At 42.7% G+C, this 25091-nt stretch overlaps 1 protein-coding gene across 1 annotated transcript in view; it reads left to right on the forward strand.

Moving 5' to 3' along the window:
- Positions 1-25091, forward strand: part of LOC147692369 (cytochrome P450 2G1-like) — a 331029-nt gene that overhangs the window by 83355 nt on the left and 222583 nt on the right. Inside the window, exon 3 of the mRNA XM_086938589.1 lies at positions 22080-22229. Coding sequence (XP_086794715.1) covers positions 22080-22229 — 150 coding nt within the window. The remainder of the gene's footprint in view (positions 1-22079; positions 22230-25091) is intronic.

Genomic DNA, 25091 nt, shown 5'->3' on the forward strand with positions numbered 1-25091 from the left:
CGCTCGAGTGCTTCTGGGTGCGCTTACGCCGTGCGTATCACGTGGACGCGGCTACGCGATACGTCACAATCATGTTTCGTTCGCAATATTGGCGCTAACGGGATGCTCCCCGGTACGCGCCCCGGGGCGCTTCATAATACTACGCTTTCCGGGGCGCTCACCGGGGAGCGCACCGGGAGCGCTCCGAGGCAGAAAAAAAATACAAAAAAAAACAATATACAAAAAATAAAATTGGCAAAATTGTAGGGACTGGTAGCCCGATGTGCCTTTGCTATGTCTCAAGATGTATGCTCCAGTGGTTTTTAAGAAAATTAACTTTGAAAAAAAATATATTGGGCTACATTGGGCTATATATATCTTAGAGCCCAAATGTAGCCCAAATGTAGCCCAATGTAGCCCAATGTAGCCCAAAGATGGCCACCAGAGACAAAAAAAAACAAAAGTAGCCCAAATATCAGCCAGATGTAGCCCAACTATAGCCTAATGACAGAATGTACCAGAGTGTTCTAAAGAACAACTAGAGCGCTAACAGTCTTACTTATAAAGTGAGACTTATAGTTAGGAATTAGCATTAAAAAAACCTTTGAAATTCAATGAAAAAACCATAGGTTGCACACCAGTTATAGTTAGGAATTAGCATTTAAAAAACCTTAGAAATTCACTGAAAAAACCATAGGTTTCACACCAGTTATAGTTAGGAATTAGCATTTAAAAAACCTATTAAATTCACTGAAAAAACCATAGGTTTCACACCAGTTATAGTTAGCTGGAAATTTTACTGACATAAAACCATTGAAATTCCCACGTTATAGTTAGTTGGACTCACTATAACTTGCGCGCCTGCAATGCACTGCTGATGACGTCACATATTACATCACTCATGACATAGTCAGTGACATCACTCATGACATTACTGATGACACCATCCTTGTGACAGTGACAGACCTCCTTTCAGTGTAATGTAACCCTTGAAACACATATTCAAAAATAGAAACTAACATTTTCAAAAAAATGGAGATACCCATACCAGTTACAACAACCAATTCAGTAATTCCACCATCTATATACATATCCACTCATTCACCAACAGTTCTATATAGTCACTCATACATATACTCACTCATCATATGTAGTGATACACCTATACATCCTGTTACACACCGACAGTCATCCAAAAGTTACTCACACATGCAAATAAACTATTGAACATCCATTTATTTGCATATACAACTATACACAAACTACCACCTTACTTCTAAGGAAACTTACACATACTTACTCACTTAAACAATCCCTTATAGAAACACATACTTATTTAAACAAGAACTCCTACAATCTCTCACTTTCTCATATACTCACTTATATGCATCAATACTCACATATACTAGATTAAAACATATCTTGTTACTGATAAAGACACTAGTGAGACAGTCATTCACTCACTAACACACACATATACACACTCATCCACCCATACAGTCCTACACTTATGCTGTCTTCAAAACACATACAAACAGTGAGTCAGTCACCAACCCATGCAGCCACTTATACACAAAGTGAAACACTGATACATATATTACAATATTTAAAAATTACTCGCTAATATATGCATTCACTAAGATACACTTAATACGGCAATTAACCAATCAATTCTTTAAAAAAAAAACATCCATTTACACACTTATTTAACCATTAATTCTTCCATCGTCCTTTACAAATACATATATAAAACATATTTATTTTTCAGAAAGACACACATTCACTGGATGGTGTCATCAGTGATGTCATGAGTGATGTCACTGACCATGTCATGAGTGATGTAATATGTGACGTCATCAGCAGTGCATTGCAGGCGCGCAAGTTATAGTGAGTCCAACTAACTATAACGTGGGAATTTCAATGGTTTTATGTCAGTAAAATTTCCAGCTAACTATAACTGGTGTAAAACCTATGGTTTTTTTAGTGAATATATATATATACATATCTATACTACTATTATAAAGAGAGAACTTGCACCTTTTGGCCAGGTAAACTCGGGAACCACAGCGCCAATCTACACACCCGATACATCTATGAAAATGTCAGGGTGTGTAGATGGACATAGGCTATATAAATTTTTAAAAAAAGTAAATTTAAAAAATTACGTTTGTAAACAAAGTAGTCCCCTGAAAGTAGCGCTGGCTGGGACCTAGCGCTGGCCGCGAAGCGACGTGCTTGATGACCGCGACGCGACCTGCGTGATGACGACGAAAGAAGAGCGGCGGTGCAGTGACGAGCGGCTGTGCAGTGAGGAGCGGCGGCACAGGTAAGGAAAGGGAAAGTTCAGTGGGAGACTGTGTGATGCAGGCGGAGGCAAGAAGGAGGCAGCAGTAAATGAAAATGTTGGAGCGCGAGTGAGCCAGGGCGGGAGGGGGGCGCGAGTGAGTCGGGATGGGAGGGGGGCACGAGTGAGTCGGGGCGGGAGGGGGGCGGGAGTGAGTCGGGCGGGAGGGAGTCGGTGCAGGAGGGGGTCGGGGCGGGAGCGGGTGTACTGCCCCCAGCCCCTTTCTGCCCCAGGCAATGCCCCAGGCAACGCTGGGGCGGGCTGCTAGCATATATATATATATATATATACCGCACCAATGAAGAATTCAGCCCGCGCCGCTTTTCAACTGGCGGGCCTCAACGGGGTTTTGCCTTACCCCTGCAAATCCAACGAAAAAGTTGTCGTATTATCATCCAAAAGACAACAAGTTGAGGCCCATATGTATTTACGGTGAAGTTTTATTTGCGCTCACACCCAACGCGTTTCGCAGCCGCTTGATCACGAGTGAGTTCAAGTGTTCAAACAATAAAGTTATATACAAAATGAAAAAACATTCATCATGTGACAAAAGTAAACAGTGAAAACATACTCTCCCACATTTTATCATACTATCATTGCCGATACATTGTTTCTTCTGTATCGTAATTTATGTTCATATAAACATATGCACTCCCCGAAGTTTTTCTGGCATCAAATGTCATTAAATCATTGACAGATTTGTAACGGTAATTTCATTCGGAACTACAAGTCCCACAGTACCATGTCAGGTTCCGTCATTTGGATGTCACATTTTACAATCTTTAGATAATCCTTGACTATTATATAAGGACATGATTCAGTAAACCAATGTACGAGCATTTAAATCGACGCACAACAGGAGTCTGCACAAGACTTTGACAATGCTATCAACAATAACGATTTAAATCTAGAATTTACAACCCACATAAACATCCAGCGAGTTGAGTTTCTTGTAGCGGTGGGCGTAGTGCTCCGCTCCTTTCACGGAGTGTGCCTAGTGTTGCCTACTTCGTGATTCGCAAAGTAGGCGTAGTAGGCAACACTACGCACACGCCATAGAGGACCGAATTTGCCTGCCACCCGCCTCCTTCCAGCCCTTTTCTAAATGCCCTTAAAATCATTTAAAACATTCTAAAACTAATGAAAACGACTTACCTGAGATGCGGGCGCCCGTGCATACGCATTTGTGAGGAAGAAGTCTGCGAGAAACCAGGAAAAGGTAGCCCTGGGACACCGCATCTCAGGTAAGTCGTTTTCATTAGTTTTAGAATGTTTTAAATGATTTTATGGGCATTTAGAAGAAGGCGGGAGGGAGGTGAGTGGCGCGTAGTGGGGCTACGCGAATTGTGTGGGTGTGTGTAGATTCCCCCCACTTCGTGATGCTTCGCGTAGCCCCACTACGCCCAATACGCCCAGGGTTAGTTTCTTGACGTGGAGTTATATATTGACAACAATGTCATACAGACGAAACTTCACAGAAAAAGCACAGCAGGAAACTCAATATTACATGCTAGTTGCTCCCACCCCAGATATCTTATAAAGAGTATCCCGTATAGAAAATTTGTAAGAATTAAAAAAATGTGCAGTTCAAGCACAGACGTTACTCAATGCCAAGAAGAAGCACTACAGAGATTTCTAGCAAGGGGATACAAAATAAAAGATTTGAACACAGGATTACTTAGGGCTAACAATACCAACAGTGAGACATGGTCACTAAATGCTTTCCAAGAAACAACTCCCAATAGAATTGAGATTAAGGTCAACCAACACGAAAACAGTGACACGTTTAGACTAATAACCACCTATAGTTACCAGGAAAAACAAGTAAGGATCATCATTTATAAAAACTGGCCAATAGTAAGAACAGGCATAACTCTATCACCAATCTTGCCAGAATTGCCATCGATTACTTTCAGAAGGGCCCCCTCAATGAGGGATACACTGATTAAAACCAGCCCTGAGGTACTTGCTCCTAGAAACTGGCTATCTAATAGGACCGGTTTTTACAAGTGTAGCTCATATCGAGCTTGCAAATTTGGGGTAAAAAAACAGGAATACACCGATACATTTGTACACACTCCCTCTAAGATCAATGGGATGTTCACTTGCAGAACAGATTTTGTGGTGTACGTACTTGAAGGTTCCTGTCATTTACAATACGTAGGCCGCACTAAGCTGCAGGTGTTCAATTGCATTTTGCAACACTTACGTGCAATAGTCAATTCTGACCCCAGCAAACCTGTTGCACGACATTCTGAGCTTGTTCACAACAACAACCTGTAGGATTTGAGCTACTTTGTAATAGATGCAGTACCAAGGTCAATAAGGGGAGGCAACAGAGAAAGGAAATTGTGTCAGTTGGAAACACAATATATCTTACAACTTGAAACAAAGATGCCGAACGGTCAAAATATGGGAGAGGATTTGCATATTTTCTTGTAAAACATTGTATATATGGCGCTGCATCTGTTTCCCTCTATTTATGAATGGTGGGGATCTGTATATTTCAGTTTTGTTATCCGGTTGATTTTGGCCCTGTTTTAGCATAGGTTTTACCAGGTTTTACCTGATTTTTAATATGTTGTACTTGGTTTATGCAGGGTTTATACTTGCCGTTTTAATCGGTTTTAGAAAACTGTATATGATTCCCTAATTATCGATGTACGGTATCATTATCTGCACTAGGTAGTATTAAGGTCTGAAATTTGCTTATTTGCACTGCTCATTTTGCACATTAAACTGATATTAATTCTTGAATCTGCACCCCAATAATCTGCGAGCTGTTAATTAACCGTGTTGCAGTATACAATAGCTATCATTGATGTCCATTTTTTGCACTATGTTCTATTTATATCTGTACAAGGACTTTTATAAACTGAATATATGTTTACAGGCATAGCACGCTATCCATATATTTCTATAAAATATTCAGCTATGATGAATTAAATAGCTTTTTTTACTTATGACACAAGCACTTTTTCATGCACTAGCACTTTAACTATTTTGCACTATTTTTTCTTCCCCATGCACGATATTTGCCAAACTATGGATAACTGTTTTTAATTAATTACAGTTTTTTCTGTGTTGTTATTTTGCTTTGATAGTGCACTACTGCATTTAGCCACTTGGTAGTAATGTGGTTTATAAACATGGACACCGGCATTCTCGGTAAACCTAGAAGAAAGCCGTTGCCGCAATGCGTCTGTTGAGTGCCAGCGTTCTGTGTGAATAAACTCACGGAACCTGCCCCAACGAGTGTTGTCTTTCTTTGGGATTTCCCTGGAGTTGGAGGAGAGTTGGAGCTGTAATATATATATATATATGATATTTTGTACAACTATATTCATGGCATTGATATATTTTTGCGATATTTTAGTACTTACCATTATAAGTATAGGATGTCAATATTTTTGGCATTGATATTTATAACTCAATACTGTGGTATGACGATATTATAGGTGTCAATATTCTGTCAGTGAACTGCCCCTTGCAGGAGGGTGGGCTTGGCGCGCCGAACTTTGAACTCTATTCTGCTGCCGCACAATAACATGACCATTGAGGTGGCTCAGCTCAGCTCCCTGTGGAAGGCATCTGGGGGTGTTGTTCTTTCTATCTTGGACTCCTGTCTACATATGGCTCTCAGCCCCTAGTCTTGGTGCGCTGGGAGAGGCACAGCAGATCTTGGTGGCTAGACACTCCTGGCTAAAATATATTCAGGGCCGTAGGGTCCCCCCCTCATACTCGCCCTTAACCCTGGTGTGGCAGTGCCAGTGGCCAGTTCTTCGAGACTTTATCCATCATCACAATGTGACCAGCTTGAAAGAGGCAGGTGTAATATAGTAAGGGGATTTCTATGATGATGTGATTATCTGTTTGTTCAACAAGATCAACACGCGGTTCAATATCCCAGTGTGACGATTCCTGACTTATGGGGCTGTCCACCACACACTTCCATTGATCTAAGGTTATGGGCCACAGGTTCCCATGACTGTGTCCCCCCCTTAAACTATGCTGACATATGAAATCACCCAACGTATCACCACAGCATTGTATGCAGCTGTTCTGGGACAGTGGGGTTAGCCATTCCTGAAAACCAGAAACTGCTGGGCAGCAGATCTGAATGACAAGCAGTAGACCTAGGCCCTGTGAATGGTTTAAGTTGGCTCACCCGACCGGTTTTGTTTAAATTTCTTACACCAAATATATCCTACAACCCACCACTTGGCGCCCATGTTCTATGCCTCCAGCCCCAGTTGTCTGCTCTGCGGGGTCCCAGATGCTGTTTTTTTCATATGGTGTGGTATTGCCTGGGCATATCAAGAACAACAGAGGAGTGTAAAAAAGGTTCTTAGGGATACAGAATTCCCATACCTTTAGTGTAAATGTTTTTACAAAAGGCTGCAACTGTAGTTGTAAATGCAGTCCAAAAATACAAAACCAAGACACACAAAAAACCAAATAACAAAACTAGTGTAAAATAATATCTATTTATGAAATAAATAGATATTATTTTACACTAGTTTTGTTAGGAGTGTTCTTGAACCCTACCTCTCTAGTTGTTGTTAAAGTATTGCCTGGGCATACACCAAGGGTGGGAGGAGGTGACACAATCCTCTGCTGCTGTTCTGGTTGATACTGCGCTCTTACCCACCCCAGAGTCCTGCTTACTGGTTATCTGCCCTAGAGCCAAAGATGACAAATAGCTCCACATGTTTATTAACCCGGCATTTGTGTTGTGCAAGCGCCAGATTGCAGTGGTGTGGAAGTCACAGGCGGCACAAGACACTTTCCCTTGGCTCTGCATCATGTTTTTTTCAGCAAAAGCTGAGGAGGCAGTGTTAAACTGACATTCGGAGGGGGGAGGGGCTTGGTTTGGTCTGACGGCCTGGGATATTTATTTACTGAATCCGGAGGCAAAGGTCGAAGAGGCTAAGGAAGACGCTGGAGCACCATAGAATTTATATACAGCACATGTTTAGTTGGAGACTCATTACATGATGGTTGTGTGAAGCTCCATGGAAGGAGGGTCTGGGCTAATTGCCTCATGATTTTTCTGGAAGCGATACCAACGATACCAGTTTTTTTAAAAGTTTTTTTTGTCGTTGTCGATCTCCCTCATGTGCAGTGCTATGACTATCATACTATACTGTGTATTCTTGGCTATTATTGTCCATCAGGAAATGTTATTATACCTGGCTGCCTAATCTGGAGGATAGCAATCTTGACCGTATATTTATCACTGTATTTCAACTGACTGATCCTTACGTTAATATGGGAATTGGGGCCTATGACCAAGGTCATGTTTACAATGTTATTTAAAATGCTAATAAAGAAATGTAAAAAGAGGAAGCTAACCATAATGATAAGGTCTACTTTGTCTCCTCCTCCTGCTTCTTCATCCTCTGCATGCTTCGTAAGATATTCAAATGGCTACCCCAAAGCTCAAGATGCACCATCACTCAGGCTCTCATCTCCAGCCGACTGGATTACGCCAATGCTCTCTACGCAGGGATCGCTTCTTGTTTGTAAATTGGGTGTCTTGAGTGCACAGAATTGTTCAACAATACATGTGGTGAAGGTGTGGGGAAAGGAGATACTCTGAGGTGTAAATGTTTATCCCCTATGGAAAAAAGAATGTGATAGCAGAATATCCAAAGGATACATGGCTTGCACTGTAGTACACTGGGAACGCTGGTAGCTAGCTACGACTGAAATTGTCTTCGAGTTTCAAAAAGTGCAAAAGGACAAATTGGACAGGGCATCTCCCAATGTACCTTTGCCCTTTTTCCTGAATCATGTCCATTGTGTCCAATTAATTCCCATGCTTTTCAATTGAACGGAGATGGGTCACTAGTGCTGAGATATGTAGAGCAGCCAAATTGTCTCCAACTTCATCATCTATTCATCATTATAGACTTGATGTTGTTGCGCAAGGGAATGTTTTGTGTTTTGGCCCCCGTATTTTGTAAAGTGTTTCTTATGAGTGATGAGCTGTTAAAGGACTTATGTAGTGCTTTGCTTTGATAACTATGAGTGAATCATTATGCCTGTTTTGGTATGTCTTTTTCAATAAAAAATGGAATCATGATGAATACATACTGCTTGGACAAATCCTCCTGGAGTAAAGGAATGGAAAGTGGAACTGGTTGAGAAAGTAATGTTAAAATCACTACCTGGTGATTTTCATGACTGATTCTCTCTTTTTCTTACTGGTGTTCTAGCTCTTGCAGTTAATTCTGCCTGTGAAAATTCAGTGATGTGGTGCATGTTATTTTGTTTGGTATCACAATAAGATGTTGGGGTTTGCTTCTGCTGCCCTCAGATTATCATGCCTTCTTGTTGTGCCATTCCTTCCAATCGCATATGCTGCTAGGGATTGTGGCTTCATGTTGGCTTTATGACATGCATAGATGGAGCCCCTCTTTACAACTGGGGAATCTTCCACATTACCAATAAGCTGAGCCAAGTAACTACTTCTGTAGCCCCTACCCTCAGATCCTAGGGACAGTCCACAAGCGATTTTATGTACCAGATTTTGTTAGATCACTGTCCAACTGTGCAACCATTTTCCTTAGTCTCCCTTTTTTGATGCTTCTGGATTTAAGTCTTTAACATTGTTGCAATTGTGAAGAGTTCTCTGGGTGAAGTGGCTTTATGCTGATGTTTGCCCCTGGTTCATTAATCTCACAATGGGTCCCCTAGTGCATCGTGGACTGCAGCGACTTCCCTCCCTTCGTTGTCTTTTTGATTCTTCATCCAGTCTTTGCGCAAGGGGTGTAACGTGTGCTGCTTGTAGAGCACCTCACACCTGCTATTGCCTGGCTGTTTCTGCTTCTCTTTGCTGCTCTCTGACTCTTTCTTTTAGGCCTTGACTGTCTTTACCACCGTGACTCCCTACTATCTAGTCTACCAAATGCCCTCCTGCATTTCCATTTGCCGTGATGTGCCACACCCACGTTTCACTTGCTAATGAGATATGGCAGCACGCCGCATTGTGAACTCAGTATTCTGTGCTTAAAATAAGCAACACAGAGCTGTTCATACGTGAATTTCTGTAACAGGTCTGCCTTCAGTAAAGACCCACGGCATTGTGAGCGATATGTTCCTCTCTGAATCTTTTAATTCATATTCCAGTCTTCGTTTAGCAGTAAACCTCATCGTTCTCAATGAGTTAATCTTCCAATTAAACAGATACTACTTCTCAATTTGTACTGCAGTAATCTCCCGTCATTATGACTTCTCACTTTCATTGATTTTCCTAAACAAATTGTAACCTTGTTTTGTGGTACTACCTTAAAAATCTACCAAACAGTTCCAATGGTTAAATATAAGTACCTAATCCAGAAAAGATGACACTCGTCACTTTGAATCACTGGCTTGGCTGAAGCGAGTTCAAAGACATAAGTACAGATTGAATAGCACTGTAATAAAGCAGCAGAGAACTAGTCGCTGGGGTGTGCCTTCAGTAAGGTCTCATAGTCGAACACTACATGAAGTTTCTGAGTCTTTTAGTTTCACAATTTCCCTAAAACCACCTCTACCATATTAAATGCGTTTATTTCAAATATCCTCAAAACTTAATTTACAGAATGTCTGTAGCATTTAAGTGCTGTTAGAGTGTGTACCAAACTGGAGTTATATGTCAGCATTTTCTTCTGTTTTGTTTGTGCTAATCTATGTGAGAGATCTGTGAGTTTTGTCTAAATGTCCCTTGTGCAGAAGTTTCAGGACTCAGCAGTGGTGAGCTCCTGTTATCTAAATAGTAGAATGTTGTTGCTGTTGCGGAGAGAACTTGAGTTTGTCGGCCAGTTGAAGATAGGCACCAGAAGAAATTGTAAAGGAGGTTTTATGCAGAATGGGCAGATCCCAGGAAGTCCTTCATATTACAGGTCACCCTATGATAAGCTTTTATAGAGGTGGCCCTTGAATTACTTTGTATTAATTAGGTAATATTATTTAGGTGACCTGACCCTGTCCCCAGGGCCGATCGCTCCTCGCATCGCGCGGCTCCCTCTGAGTGCGCCCGGTCTCCCCCGCTGCCACTGCGAGTTCGCAGCTGCCCCTGCTCTCGAGGTATTTCCTTTTCTGTATTTTGTTTACTTTCGCGACAGATTCTGTACTTGTGCCCTGTTGTTGGCCCTGTTTCTCTGCCACTCACTGTATTGTTGTGCATATTTTGTGACTGACTCTGTACTTGTGCCCTGCTGCCGCCCCTGGTTTCTGCTGTTTATTTTTCACCACCCTTAGGACCGTTTTTCCCGCTCGTTTCACCCCCCGAACCCTGCTCCCTGCCGCTGCTCCCCTGTGGCCCGCCCCTTTTTTTCCTTCTGTACCCCTCCCATTCGCCACCCCGCTCCCGCCTCCCAGCTGCTCCTCCCTCCCACTTTGACACATATGGTGGAGTCCACGCGTACGCACAGCGTTCACGCGCAGCGGGCACGCTGATTGTGTGCAGAAAGCACGCCAAAGGCAAGCCCGTCTACGCCCGTCCGCGCCTGGACCGCGCCCAGCGCCAGGACCCCTGGCCCTCGACGTTGCCAGCCCACCGACGAACGTACGACATCACCACCCTCCACGCACTCAACACCGGCCGGAACCCCGCCTGCCACCGAGTCACCCCGAAGCGCACCCACGGACCCTTCACCTGCCAAAACTGCAAATTCACCTGCCTCCGAACCTGACCCCACCCGCCAAGCCAGACACCAGCAACAATCACCTCAAGTGCATCCTGCTCAACACCCGCTCCGTCCACAAGCACGCCGTCAAACTCTGGAACCTCCTCGACACAACAGCACCAGACATCGCCTTCCTCACAGAAACCTGGATGAACGCCTCCTCAGCCTCCGACATCGCCATAGCCATCCCGGATGGCTACAAGATCGCCCCGAAGGACCACGTCAACCAAACCGGAGGAGGCATCGCCATCATCCACAGAGACTCCATCCGAATCACGACCTACTCCGACGAAACCCTCACTGCCGCCGAGCACCTTCACTTCCAGATACACACCGACCCCAAGACCACCCTCAGAGGCACCCTCATCTACAGACCCCCGGGACCACGCACACAATTCAGCGAAGTCATCGCAGACTTCGTCAGCCCACACGCCCTAACCTCCTCAGACTACATCCTCCTAGGAGACCTCAACTTTCACTTGGAGAACAACAATGACAGCAACACCGTCGCCCTACTGGACAGCCTCACCAACCTCGGACTCACACAACTGGTGAACACCCCCACCCACTACGCCGGCCACACACTCGACCCCATCTTCTCCTCCAGCAAGCACATCTCCTTCAGCCACTCCACCGGACTACACTGGACAGATCACAGCTGCGTCCACTTCAACTTCAGGAAAACCATGACCCACCACCACCAGCAACAGGTTCCCGGCAGAAGCTGGAGCAAGATCACCGCCGACCAGCTCAGCACCTCCCTCAACCAGAACCCTCCCACCAACACGGCGGACCCCAACAAAGCAGCCCGCAACCTCACACAGTGGGTCACCAACTGCGCCGATGACCTCGCACCACTGGAGAACCCCCCCAGCATACTCGGCAGGAAGAAAGCCTCTTGGTTCACCAACGACCTCAAAAACTCCAAGAAAACCTGCCGCACCCTCGAGAAAGCCTGGGGCCACGACTAGACAACAGAAAACATGACACCCTCAAGAACGCCACCCGCATACACCACCAGCTGATCCGCACCACCTAAAGGACCACTTTCAAAGAACGACTCGACAACAACTCCCACAACAGCAAGGAACTCTTCAGCATCGTCAAAGAGCTCCCCAGCCCCAGCGCCTGCAACAACGACCCTTGCAAGACCTCTGCGACTCACTCGCCTCGTTCTTTCACTGCAAGATCGCCGACATACACCAGTACTAGTGTTATTCCCAGAAGAGCGGAGCACGCTGACCCTGTGCTACACACAAAAGTATGCAAGGTCACCAAAATCTTAAAGGATCAATAGTAAATTAAGCCACATGAATGTTCACAAACCTGTTTAAAAACATTTACAACAAACTCGAGGCAACCCTATTGTAGAAGGTTATGCTGGACTAACCTGTCCGTCTGTACCTCCGGCAGGAACCAAGCCGAAGTGGAGGTAACCTGACAGCAGGCTAAGCTTCCTTTAATAGGTCCCTTGATTGGACGATAGTAAACAGGTGATTCACCTCACGTCCTACTCAAAAGACGCGCGAGCATACGTATTCTCTTGCACATACGGTTCTGTATTCGTATTCTTCTGCGCATGCGCAATCACGCATACACTATATGGGTGAGCAGCGTAAGTGGGTTCACGCATGAGCAGATAGGCATCATCCTGGTCTACACTAGTGCCCATGCTTCGTTATTAGATCCACTAATCATGCTGATGGCAAGAGGTAGTTAACCGGCAAATTGTACGTTACCCAGTTGCGGGAGCCAATAAAATGTCAATACACTAATACTGAAAAGCCAATAAGATAGTTAATAAATCTTTCTGGTAGAATCCCTATTCTGCCAAGCCAACATCACATCCAATACTGTATAGATCTCCAGAGTTTCTGGGACAAAATTTGAGCGACCCTTCGCCAGAACTCTGCTAGTGCCGGACATTGAAAAAAACATATGCTGCAAATCAGCTGCCAATAGATCACACTTTGGGCACCTTGTCCGGTCACTGGTAGAAGTATTTGAAGACCATTTTGCGATCCTTTCAGGAGTGTTATATAATAAACATGTTGTTCTCTACTGCTGCAGTCTCAGATTAGAGGAATGTACCAACCTACAAATACCAATGAGTGCTGACGAAATAGTATTAGCTGTAATAATGGTCCCCATTCTTTGACTCCACCGCTCAGCTAATCTCACACAGTCATCCTCTTTATATGAGTTAAAGCTTTCATATCCAGTGCTGATCAGCGATTTATCCTAAGCCATATATATGCAATTCCATATATCAGAATCTTGTACAGCTGTAAATTTCATACTTATACGTATAAAATAATCCCGGATTTGATAGTACTTAAGCCGCATATTTTCTGTAAGATTATATAGGATCTTCAATCTTTCAAATGTCAGAAACCCGCTAAAGTCATACAGATCCCCCAGATTTTTTCTGCCTAAATTATACCATCGCTTGCCCGCACCAGCATGAAAAATTTCCGGGAGACCTGGATTATCACACAAGGGAAGTTTAGGATGGTAAAGCGATGTCTTGCATTTATTACGTATAGCACGCCAGATGCATGTCAATGCAAATACAACTCATTTGGTCAAATTATGATGGGCTTTGCTGGCACTGGGAAGAGACGAGAGGCTGACTGTCTTATGCACTTTTCAGCGTGTACATTGAATTAATTTAACCTGATATTTCTTTGAGCTTGTGCTTCATTTTCAAAGAGTATATCTTGGGAACAGTGAACAAGATTTACCTCTTTCAGAGTTGTGCTGTCTAGAATAATGTACTAACTCGAGAACAATTAATTAATGAACTGACTTATAGACAGTAGGTGCAAAATAAGGCCCTCTACTCCGCACTGCACCAGCACAGCCTTTCTTGATAGAGCCCATGATGTTCATTCCTAACCTTACACGGCTAAAATGTGAGACATCTAATTAAAAATTGTGTTTTTTTTTCAAATGAATAAGGTCACATAAAGGAGACATTTAACACATTTAAGTTGTTAGATGAACGACTGGAAAAAAAAGGGTGCAAAGCCACATGTGAATCAGCAGTAAGAAAACAGAAGGGACAAATTTACAATTATATTGTATTGGAAGTGCATTTGTATAGTGCTTGCTAAGCCTCAAAATATGCTGTAGTACTTTATGGCAGTTAACAAAAGTTACTGGTTAGTCCAGTGGGTAATAATTACTAATGCAGATGTGTTGGTTATTGGTTTAGTTGTGTACTCTAAGGATTAAACTGAAGAATTTCCTCAGGTAAGTGGGGATGTATTAAGTTAATAAGAGTTAGGTTTCATTCTTAGTGTGAGTTAATGTATGTGGAAAAAGAGGGGTGAGAATAGGGAGAAGGAGGTTATACAGTGTGCGATAGCAAGCAGACGTTAGTACAGAATGAGAAATTGTGATGTGGGGAAGAGAGATTGGTAGGAAGGTTTTGGTATTGAATGGATGGTAGTCAGAAAAAGAGTTTATTATTTGTTACAAAGAGGCAAGGGTAGTTTAATGGAGTTTAGTGGAGAACAAAGGCAGTAGGCATTTGAAAGGGTAGAGTAAACTCTGAGGCAATAAAGTATGAAACATATGGATTAGAAGGAGAGTAACATTCACATTGACATGCAGGAGAGAGAACAATTCCGATCTATAAATCAGGTTAATTTTTATACACGTTTTTTTCAAATGCAATCTAAAGAAAATAAAAGAGTAGAAAGAAAGATTGGAAGTTGATTACCTGAAAGTTAATTACCAGTGGGCAGGTGATGTAAGTTGTTCTGTCTTAGAATGTTTTGTTTGTATGTTGATAATGTTGAAAGAGGCAGTTCTTTTTACAAATATATTGAATATTATTGAAATTGTTTGGCTTTACACTTTTTTAATGTAGAGTACTGAGGTAAGTGCTGTGTTGGGATAGTGGGTTGTCTAGGTTTGTCTGGTGACATTGTGAGGAGTAGATAATCATTGGGCTTTGAATGAATAGTACCATTGCATGTTTGTTTGATAAGAATGCATGGGTGTTGAATTTCTATATGAATCTGCTTCTCCCTGATATTAGAGACTTTTTGTTGAGGTATTCTGGACATTTTGGTCTTCCTTTCCTGGAAGTTATCTGTTTGTAGGCAGTAAATGGGTAAGTGTGGATTACATTACGAATAACCAGGCTAATTATTTTTTCTGATCTCGAAGTGATCCTCAGTGGTTCTGAGCTTTGAAAGAAGGGAATTTTAAAGTTTTGCTGTATAAATGGAGAAGGTAGCACCATAAACAGTTTTCGTCCTCTTCTGTAAATATGTTCAAATTTGCATGCTTTATTAAAATCTTTGCAGAGACGGAATTATTCAAAACAATATGTGAGGGTAAAACAGAACATTAACTGATAATGTATGCACCAGTAAAATCAAAATTACTCAAGATTAAACCTAAACATCATGGATTTAAGGTATTTTAAGCATTTTCTCTAGATAAAAAACATTTTGTATGGACGAGATGTATATGTGCTGTACCCAATTTCCAATTTGTCTACATAAAGTGCAATGTGCCATGCATATTCGTATCCTTTTATCCTCTTTAATGTTACCTAAAAATGTATGCACACACAGAATAAGTAAGAGTTAAGATTAATAAATAACATCAAAGTTTTAAAGTCATTACAATTATTTTGTCAAACTAAAGTGCGTATTTGCCATGCATATTCATTTTCCGTTTTTATGCTCTTTAGCTGTTTTCAGCTCCTTTGGCACCAGATATTTGCATGTATATAGATAGTGATTTTACCAGTTTAATGTTCATTTTGTCCAGATAAAGTGCATGTGTCCTGTACATGCTCATTTGCTTCTAAGGGCCTGATTACGATGCCATAGGAAATATCTCCGGCCCTCAGTCAGTGCTATTTCTGCGGCATTGTAATGTAAAGATCCTCCAGACACAGAAAGGTTCTTGATAAGCTTTATTGGCACCCAACAGGGAGGCAAGTGGTCATAGCAAAGTCCAGGCTCCAACTGCCCACAGCTTGACCAACAACATTCTTTCTCTGACCAGACACATTCCTCATAAGGAATGCTCACTCTTAAAGGCAAAGATACAACACATTTCCACCTTTACAATACAAAACATAATGAAAATAACGAGGATAAGAAAGAGATAAAAGAAGGTAAACTAAAACAACCTATAATAAAACAAGAAAGAAATACGGGATAATAATATAGCAATCACAAGAACAAAATCGCAGTAAATCATTTGGAACAATAATCATGCAAATACAGTGGGGGTCTCCTAATTCTTGTGCTGCGGAGAGGAATGTTCTGTGCCAAATGGTTGGAACATTTTGATTTTACAAAACAACCAGAACCTGGCTTAACTGAAACATCAGAATGTTCCCCAATACCATTCTCCCCAGCACACTTGGATAACCGAGACATACTCCAGTATAGGAAGTTGCCTGTATCGGGGGGGGGGCCCTTAGGGGTGGGGAGGGTGGGTCAATATAACCTCTGTAAAAACTCAATAAAGAATTGTTTAAAAAAAAACAACAAAACCTCTTTCTTTCACACACAACCGTAAAGGATTCAACTTAGAACCAGCCACTCTTCCTTTCAATTTTTTAAAAGGTGACAAACCGATCACACTATTGGGAGTGTTCCTGTGTGCCCACAATTTTTCTCTGAGAATAGGTTTGAGAGGGACTCTCATTTCCAAAGCAGTCTGGGCGCAAGCTCTGATTAATCTATTCATGCTCTCCACCAAACCATTTGCCTCGGGAGCATAAAGGGCAGTCCTCTGATGGGTGATGGATAACTCATTCAAAAAATCTATCATCTCTTGTGAGGTAAACTGAACCCCATTATCAGATACCAGGACATCAGGAACACCTTCACAAGTGAAAGCATCCTTAAGAAACTCAATAATGTTTCTGCTCAACACTGAACCCATGCAAGAAGCAGATAACCACTTCGACGTATAGTCCACTAGGACCACAACAAACCTCTCAGAAGAAGCTAAATTCTCAAAAGGACCAACAATGTCCACAGCCAGTTTAGACCAAGGACGCTCCGGAATAGCAACAGGTGAGAGAGAACGACCCTCACCTTCTTGGACTTATCATTACTAGCACAAATGATGCAATCTCTAACAACAGACTCCACTTCACGGTCCAAATCAGGCCACCAATACGACTCCCTGACCCTTGCCTTCGTAAAGCTGCGCCCAACATGACCTTCATGCGCTAAATTTATGATTTTCTCCCTGATCATCAAAGGAGGAATCAATCTGTCACCCCTAAATAATTCGCCCTGTACAATATTTACTTCATCTCTTACATTCCAATAACCTTTAGCTGGATCAGGAACCTCACTCAAAGCTGGCCAACCATTTACAGTAAATTTCATAACCACATCCCTCGCAGGATCACTGGTAAAGCAATCTTTCCACTCCACTTCATTCAAAGCTGACTCTTTTACCCAGGAAATACTTTGAACTTCAGGATCGCACCCCACAAACTCCCCCCCCCCCACAAACTTTTCCAGAGGCGATCTAGACAGAACATCAGCAGGTATATTCTTAAAACCCGAAAATCAGCAGGTATATCCTTAAAACCCAGCAAATATTCTACACAAAAATTGTACTCCATGAGTCCTTCAACCCACCTCTTGATCCTGGGAGTCGTGCATTCAACATTCCTACAAGAAAACTACTGTACAAGGGGTTTGTGGTCCGATCTACCAATAAAAGGTATGCCCCATAAATAAAATCTGAAATGCTTGATGGCCCAAAAACAAGCCAGAGCCTCACGCTCTATAACAGAATATCATTCCTCAGCACCTTTAAGTGATCGAGAAGAAAATCCAATGACCCTTTCTGATCCATCAACAATCTGCGAAAGTACAGCCCCCAACCCACGTAAACTTGCATCAGTGGTCAAAATAGTTTTCTTGTATACATCAAAATGTCCCAAAGTTGGCATTTTCGCAATTTTGGATTTCACAGTTTCAAAAGCCTCAGAACACTCCTTGTCCCAATTAAAAACAGCACCTTTCTCTAATAGAAGTCTAATTGGCTGCATCACGCTTGCGAAATGACGAATAAATTTAGAGTAGTACTCTGACAATCCATTGAAGGATTTTACCTGATCCTTATCCGAAGGAGGTTGAGCTAGCAAGATGGCCTCAGCCAAATCAATTTTGGGACTGATACCCTCCCCTGAAATGGAGTGTCCCAGATAAGATACAGAACTCACTCTGAATTTGCATTTATCACATTTTAACGTCAACCCACACTCTTTCAACCTGGACAGAACTCCAAATAAAATGTCATCATGTTTGCCCATGTCACTCCCATACACTAAAATATCGTCCTGAAAGAACAATACAGAGTTAATACCAGATAAAACATTTTTCATCACCCTCTGAAAACAAGCAGCTGCACTTGCCAAACGGAACGGCATATTGACAAATCTGTAAGCACCCACCGGTGTTACAAAAGATGTCAGATGTCTAGAATCTTCATGGAGCAAAATCTGATGATATTCCGCCGATAAATCCATTACACTAAACACAAAGGCACTACCTACTCTCTTCAAAATCTCATTAATATTTGGCAAAGGCTGCCTGTCAACCCAAATTGAACTGTTCAGACTCCTCAGGTCCACACACATCCTAATTTTGATACCCTTGTCTTTTGGAGCCAAAAGAATGGGCGCAAGCCATTCTGGCGATTCTATTGCCTCAATCACCCCAAGTTTTAACAACCTTTCTATTTCATCCTGGAGTGGTTTCAACATAAGATTAGGTACCTTCCTTACTTTGTGTACCACAGGTTTTGCACTACTTTTAAGAATTATTTTATGCTTAAATCCCTTCAAAAGGCCTAAATCTTCAGTGAAAACTTAAGGAAATTTCTCCAGAATATCTAGAATATCATTTTGTTGAGAAACCAACATAACTTGTTCAGGAGCATTTGGATATAAAATGATCCCAAGGTCCCTCTGATGACGCCAGCCAAGAAGATTATCCCCCCTTTTAGCAACATAAACCTTGCCCACAGTTTCTCTCCCCTTAAACAAAATGGTCTGAATAGAACATCCAAGTAAATCAATTCTTTTTCTCGCATATCCAACAGGATTGATATCAGGAGCCAAAAGCTTGATTTTGTCAGTCCTAAAATTAGAAAACCAAAACTTGTCACTAATAAGCGTAAATAGTGAGCCAGAATCACCTAGTACAGGAACCACCTTATCAGCAATACAAATGTCACAAGTGGGTATGGTTACAACATCAGTGTCTATCGGCTTTACATCATTCACCACTTCAACAACATTTGCATTATTTGGTACTACAACTTCCACAACCTCAACAACATCAGTATCAATCGTTTTTACATCATTCACAACTTCAAATGATGGTTCTGTGACACAATGAACAGCATGTTGAATCCATTCCTCATCTTCGCCAACAAAATTCACTTTGCTGTTCTTACACATTCTTGCATAATGCCCCTTTTTGCAACAATTCCTGCAAACAGTACTTTTTGCAAAACAGTTCGGGTAATTCGGACCATGCTTTTCACTTCCACATCTGGGGCATCTGAACTTACTGGCTTTATTATAACTAAACGTTTGTCTAGGTTTCTCAGGTCTTAGGGAAATCTTCTCTTGTTTCATGGGAATTTTACCTACAGCTGCAACATTTACTTCCGGTTGAAAGATTTCACGATTTTCACTGTTAATGCAAGAAACAGGGTCTAATTGACTAGGACCCTTCCTTATCTCTTTCACCCAAGTGGAGGTGTGCTCAACGCTTTCAACTATAAGTATGGCTTCTTTCAGGCTGGGATTCTTAGACAGTAATTTTTCTTGGATCTTCTGATCATTTGCGCAACGCACAAGTTGATCTCGAATGAGCGAGTCAGTCAGTTGATCAAATTCGCAGGTTTGTGCAAGAGACTTAAGTGCTGCTACATAATTTCCTACCTTCTCACATTTCCCTTGCGTACGCATGAAAAACTTATGTCTCTCCATGACTACATTGATGCGTGCTCCAAAATAATTTTTCAAAAGAAGAACACTCATCTCGTACACATCGCCAGGTTCGCCTGCACCTCTGCCAATGGGTATGGGATCCAAACTGTCATAGATATTTCTTCCTTCAATTCCCAAATTGTTTAGCAAGACAGCTTGTTTCCTGATCGCAGAACATTTTTCACCACCAATAGCGAGCAGATACGAGTCAAAAATTGGTTTCCATTTTTTCCAGGGTAGGATTGGTTCACCCTGTTCACTTAGAAACTGAGGCGGCTGGTTCATCCCACTTGTAGATGATGACATTCTGATAACTAAATTGCAGAACAAGCTAAAACAACAATCTAAAATAATAATTTAAAATAACCACTGAAAACAACAAGCTAAATCAAAGGTGCACAGCTGGAAAATATGACTACATCGAACAAAATGAAAACAAAATGCAAGAAAATAAATTTAACTGAAACCAAAATGGTGGTTCTTTCCTTACTTCTTATGTGTGATACTTCTCAATTTACCCCACTTGCCTCGTTCTTCATTGATCACTTTCAACAGTATCACACAAAATTCCGAAATGACACGCTGCTGCGATGCGCTGTAGTTGTCTACTCCGTTTTCATTGAACAACAGAGCGCATTTCCAGGACAACAGAGTGCAACGCTCTCGCACGGCAACAGAGCAGATTTCCTAGCAACAGACTGTGTTCCAGTATCCAAGCGTGTCATACCACGTCGCGTGGTTACGTCACAAATCCTATTCTCCTCACTCTGAACACGGAAACAGAACGCACCGTGCGTTCGTGCACTGTCCGTTCCCGTTTTTAAAAGACGCCACAACAAATAAGTTAAATACTTCCAAATAGTTTAACTTTTCAAAACACGAAAGTCCTCCAGTCGTCGTGCTAATCTTGGTCGCAAGACTCATGTACAGCAATTCTTTCAAAAGTTATGCTGGTCTTTAAACGCACTCGAAAGTCAGTAAAGCATTCACTTAAATTGCAAATAATTGAAAAAATGCTAGTTCTCACGCACGCTGGGTTCCTCAGTTCCTGCTGGGTGATTTCCTTCGTCGCCAGTAATGTAAAGATCCTCCAGACACAGAAAGGTTCTTGATAAGCTTTATTGGCACCCAACAGGGAGGCAAGTGGTCACAGCAAAGTCCAGGCTCCAACTGCCAACAGCTTGACCAACAACATTCTTTCTCTGACCAGACACATTCCTCATAAGGAATGCTCACTCTTAAAGGCAAAGATACAACACATTGTAATAGGATGTTCGGATTCCTTATGGGGTCAGTCAGAAAGGAATCAGAACCGGATTCTCAAATGGCCTCCGATGGACTCCGAGAGCCCGTCTGCCATTCAGAAAGCCTCCAGTAATCCCGCGGGCGACTCTTTCCACGCAAGGGATTACGATGGCAGATTCCAACAGCCTTTCTGTGCCGGCCTTTTTGACACAGAAAGGCTGTGAGAATTCAACTTTGGGGGCCCCCAGCAGGGACCCCATGGGTGCATGGCCTCCAGATGGCGGCTTAGGAGGGACCTATTGTGCCCCTCTGTTGAACCCTACACCCGCTGGCAGGCACCTTGAGGTGTCTGCCACGAGGTGCAGGTATATTCTGGTCAGAATGCATGCTCCCATTGTAAAGAATAGGAATGTGACCAAACAGTGTTCAGCTGCATCCTAATTGCTGGGTTGGGACCGACAACAAAAGGTCATTCGGTCCCAGCTCCAAACTGATGTCGGACGGACGACATAGGAATCAGGACCTAAGCCACTTTAGCATATTTTTTCCCCTGCAATAAGGAAATGAACTTTATCAGCCTAATTTTCTTGTTTTCTTTTTAATTATCTCTTTTTATTGGTTTATTTTTACACATTACAACATATGACATTTAACATATAAGCTTTGTTGCGTAGGTTCAGCACTGTATTAGTCGGTTTCAGTGCCTCCACAACTGCCTAACTACAGAGCTGCTTCTGTTCTCTAAGAAGCACTGCACACATACATTTGACATGCATAACAGTTTATTTTTCCTTCTGACATAATCTGTAAATGTTTTTTCTTTTCTTTTTAGGAGTCATTTTAAGCAGTGGAGAGCAATGGGCTCAGCAGCGAAAATTTAGTCTCCTAGCCTTGAAAAATTTCGGGATGGGGAAGAGGAGCATTCAGGACCGCATCACTGAGGAGGCGCAGTTCCTGGTCGAAGATTTCAGGAACAAAAAAGGTTAGTCAAAATGAGCAACTTCCATGCAATCACTCTTTGTCATCAATACAATTAGGTTTAACCCACTAGGGTGCCACAGGTTCACTGGTTATGAGGTTGTCAGAGGAGAACCGTTTCCGGGCATGGTTTAGTCGAATGTACATCAATATAGATTGTCTGTGCCTTCATGTACCTCATCATTTAACACAGTTTGTGCATTAGAGAATACCGAGTTGGCAATTCGTAGTCTGATTTGCATTGCAGTGACGTATAGGATCTGCTCTTATGTTCCCTGAAGTGATTAAAGTTAGGTAAACACTCCAGTAAAATGTAGCAAGTTTTAAATGTATCTGTAAGATGCAGGCCTTATTTAGAAAGTGGCCCCGGGACAAGGTGTGTGCCTTTTGCATCCCTGAGGCCCATTCACATTATAAAAGAAACTGCAGATGCTTGTGCAGCTTGTTCTGTAACAGATTTTCAAGGTCAAGCATTTCTGACGTGCAATCTCAAGGGACAACCCCTTGTTTGCATGCAGGTGTATTCCTATGCAAATGAGAGAATATATTTCCCCTTGTGCCATTACTGTGACTGGACGTATCCAAAAGGAGCATTACTTACGTTTATTTTCATATAGCTGGCTCCCTTCTAAAATGGCAAAGTGGGAAAAAATACAATTGCCTGGAATGTGGCCATAGTAATTAACAGTGGCTGAGATTATTTAAAGAATTCGACCCATCATTCTTATGTTTTCATACCGACCCAGGCACAGAGGTAAACTTACTCTTTTGATGTCTACTTAGTAAGCGGGAGAAGATGTAGCCTAATGGCCAATGCACTTTAGCTGCCCCGTTGATAGTCCCTCAATTGGATAACTTTGACTGGCTCGTGCGCACTATGGCTAGCCCAACTAATCAATGACACTTAAGGCAGGTCAGAAACATAGCGGGGGACAGTAACAAAATTATTTTAGGAAACAAGACAATGAACTCAAAAATCTCGGTAATCTCCTAGAACGTCGCAGGTCTTGAAAAGCTATTAACTGATTTTGAGGCCAAGAGTTTTCTAACAGAACATGATATCTTGTGCATTCAGGAATCCTAGAGTGAAAAGGAGACTATAATTGAAGGATATTGCGATTTTCCTTCCCTGGCTACCATATGGTCTGGTACTTGCCTAGGTCCCCTACTCCAACTATAGACTCTGGGGTTATGGATGGGATCGTACCTCCCTCCCCCCAGTCTAACAGTATTGGAAACCACACCAAAGTGTTATATTTTTGGATCAGGTGGGGTGTAACCCCCCTGGCCGTATTTTATTAAAAATGAACAAAACCATTTTATAAAAACATTAGATACAGAAATGTACGCAGAAAGTACAGATACATTGATAGACAGATGTTGATCCAGGGCTAACCTTAACACAGTCTAATACAGAAGACACGCCTACCGTAAATCTAACAATGCATGTATTCACTTTCTGCGTGTCCCATCTAGAGCCTACGGCAAAGTCAATGACTGGCAGTTTCCCCGGTCCCAGTGTACTACCAATACTACTCCTGGAGTAAGGTTGCGCAGGCGGTACAGCTTATCGGATGGATACTTTCCCCCGGGCCCCCCCTACGCACTGTGCCTTAAACTCCATTACGGGGGCTGCACACTTCTGCATATTGGCGCCTTGATGCACATACACGTGCGGGGGTGGCCCCAGGCCCACTGGGAAGGATGACTCCCCCGGCCCCCTACCCTGACAGCCTACTTACCAGCTGTCACTACCCCTGGAGTTACATGGTGCTGACCACTAAGGACCGAAGACTATGCTTACCAGTCATGACCTTACCACCTGACCATAGACAGCACTAAAATATGACAATATTTAACTGCAAGAGAAACTCTAACCTCATACTTTATTGATACATTAATGCAGAATCATTCGCATTCAATAACTTTGTTACCTGAAAATAAAATGGTCAACGGGAAACAAAAGACAATTATCCATAGTACACAAAACAAAACCTTATAACAAGCTCTGCCTTAGGGGATGGTGGGTGGGAAAGAAAAAGGATTACGGGCCTGCAGCCGGCCCGGTGGAAGTTCTTGTAGGGAGCAAGAACAAGAGACTATTCTGCTCCCCACTTCCCCCTTATAAAGGGGGTGGGCGCCCAGGCTGACCAGACCAGACCGGTCTACCTGGCCACAGGCTGAACGTTTTTGGGCCGGAAGCACCAAAGGGCTTCCGGTTCAAAAGAGGGGCGCCTCTTACTATTGGTTGTGGTGCGGGGGAGCGCCGCATCATTGCTGACGCGGCTTCCCCCATACTAGCCGGGGACTAGTGCGCCCGCCATAATGGCAGCGCTTTCTATGCTAGCCCTCGCCTTTTCCATATGGTCTGGTACTTACCTAGGTCCCCTACTCCAACTACAGACTCTGGGGTTATGGATGGGATGGTACCTCCCTCCCCCCCAGTCTAACAGTATTGGAAACCACACCAAAGTGTTATATTTTTGGATTAGGGGGGTGTAACCCCCCTGGCCGTATTTCATTAAAAATTAACAAAACAATTTTTAAAAACATTAGATACAGAAATGTACGCCGAAAGTACAGATACATTGATAGACAGATGTTGATCCAGGGCTAAACTTAACACAGTCTAATACAGAAGACACTCCTACTGTAAATCTAACAATGCATGTATTCACTTTCTGCGTGTCCCATCTAGAGCCTACGGCAAAGTCAATGACTGGCAGCTCCCCCGGTCCAAGTGTACTACCAATACTACTCCCGGAGTAAGGTTGCGCAGGGGGTACAGCTTATCGGACGGATACTTTCCCCCGGGCACCCCCTACGCCCTGTGCCTTAAACTCCATTACGGGGCTGCAGACTTCTG

The sequence above is a fragment of the Lissotriton vulgaris genome, chromosome 9 (assembly GCF_964263255.1).
Source record: "Lissotriton vulgaris chromosome 9, aLisVul1.2, whole genome shotgun sequence".
Classification (NCBI taxonomy): domain Eukaryota; kingdom Metazoa; phylum Chordata; class Amphibia; order Caudata; family Salamandridae; genus Lissotriton; species Lissotriton vulgaris.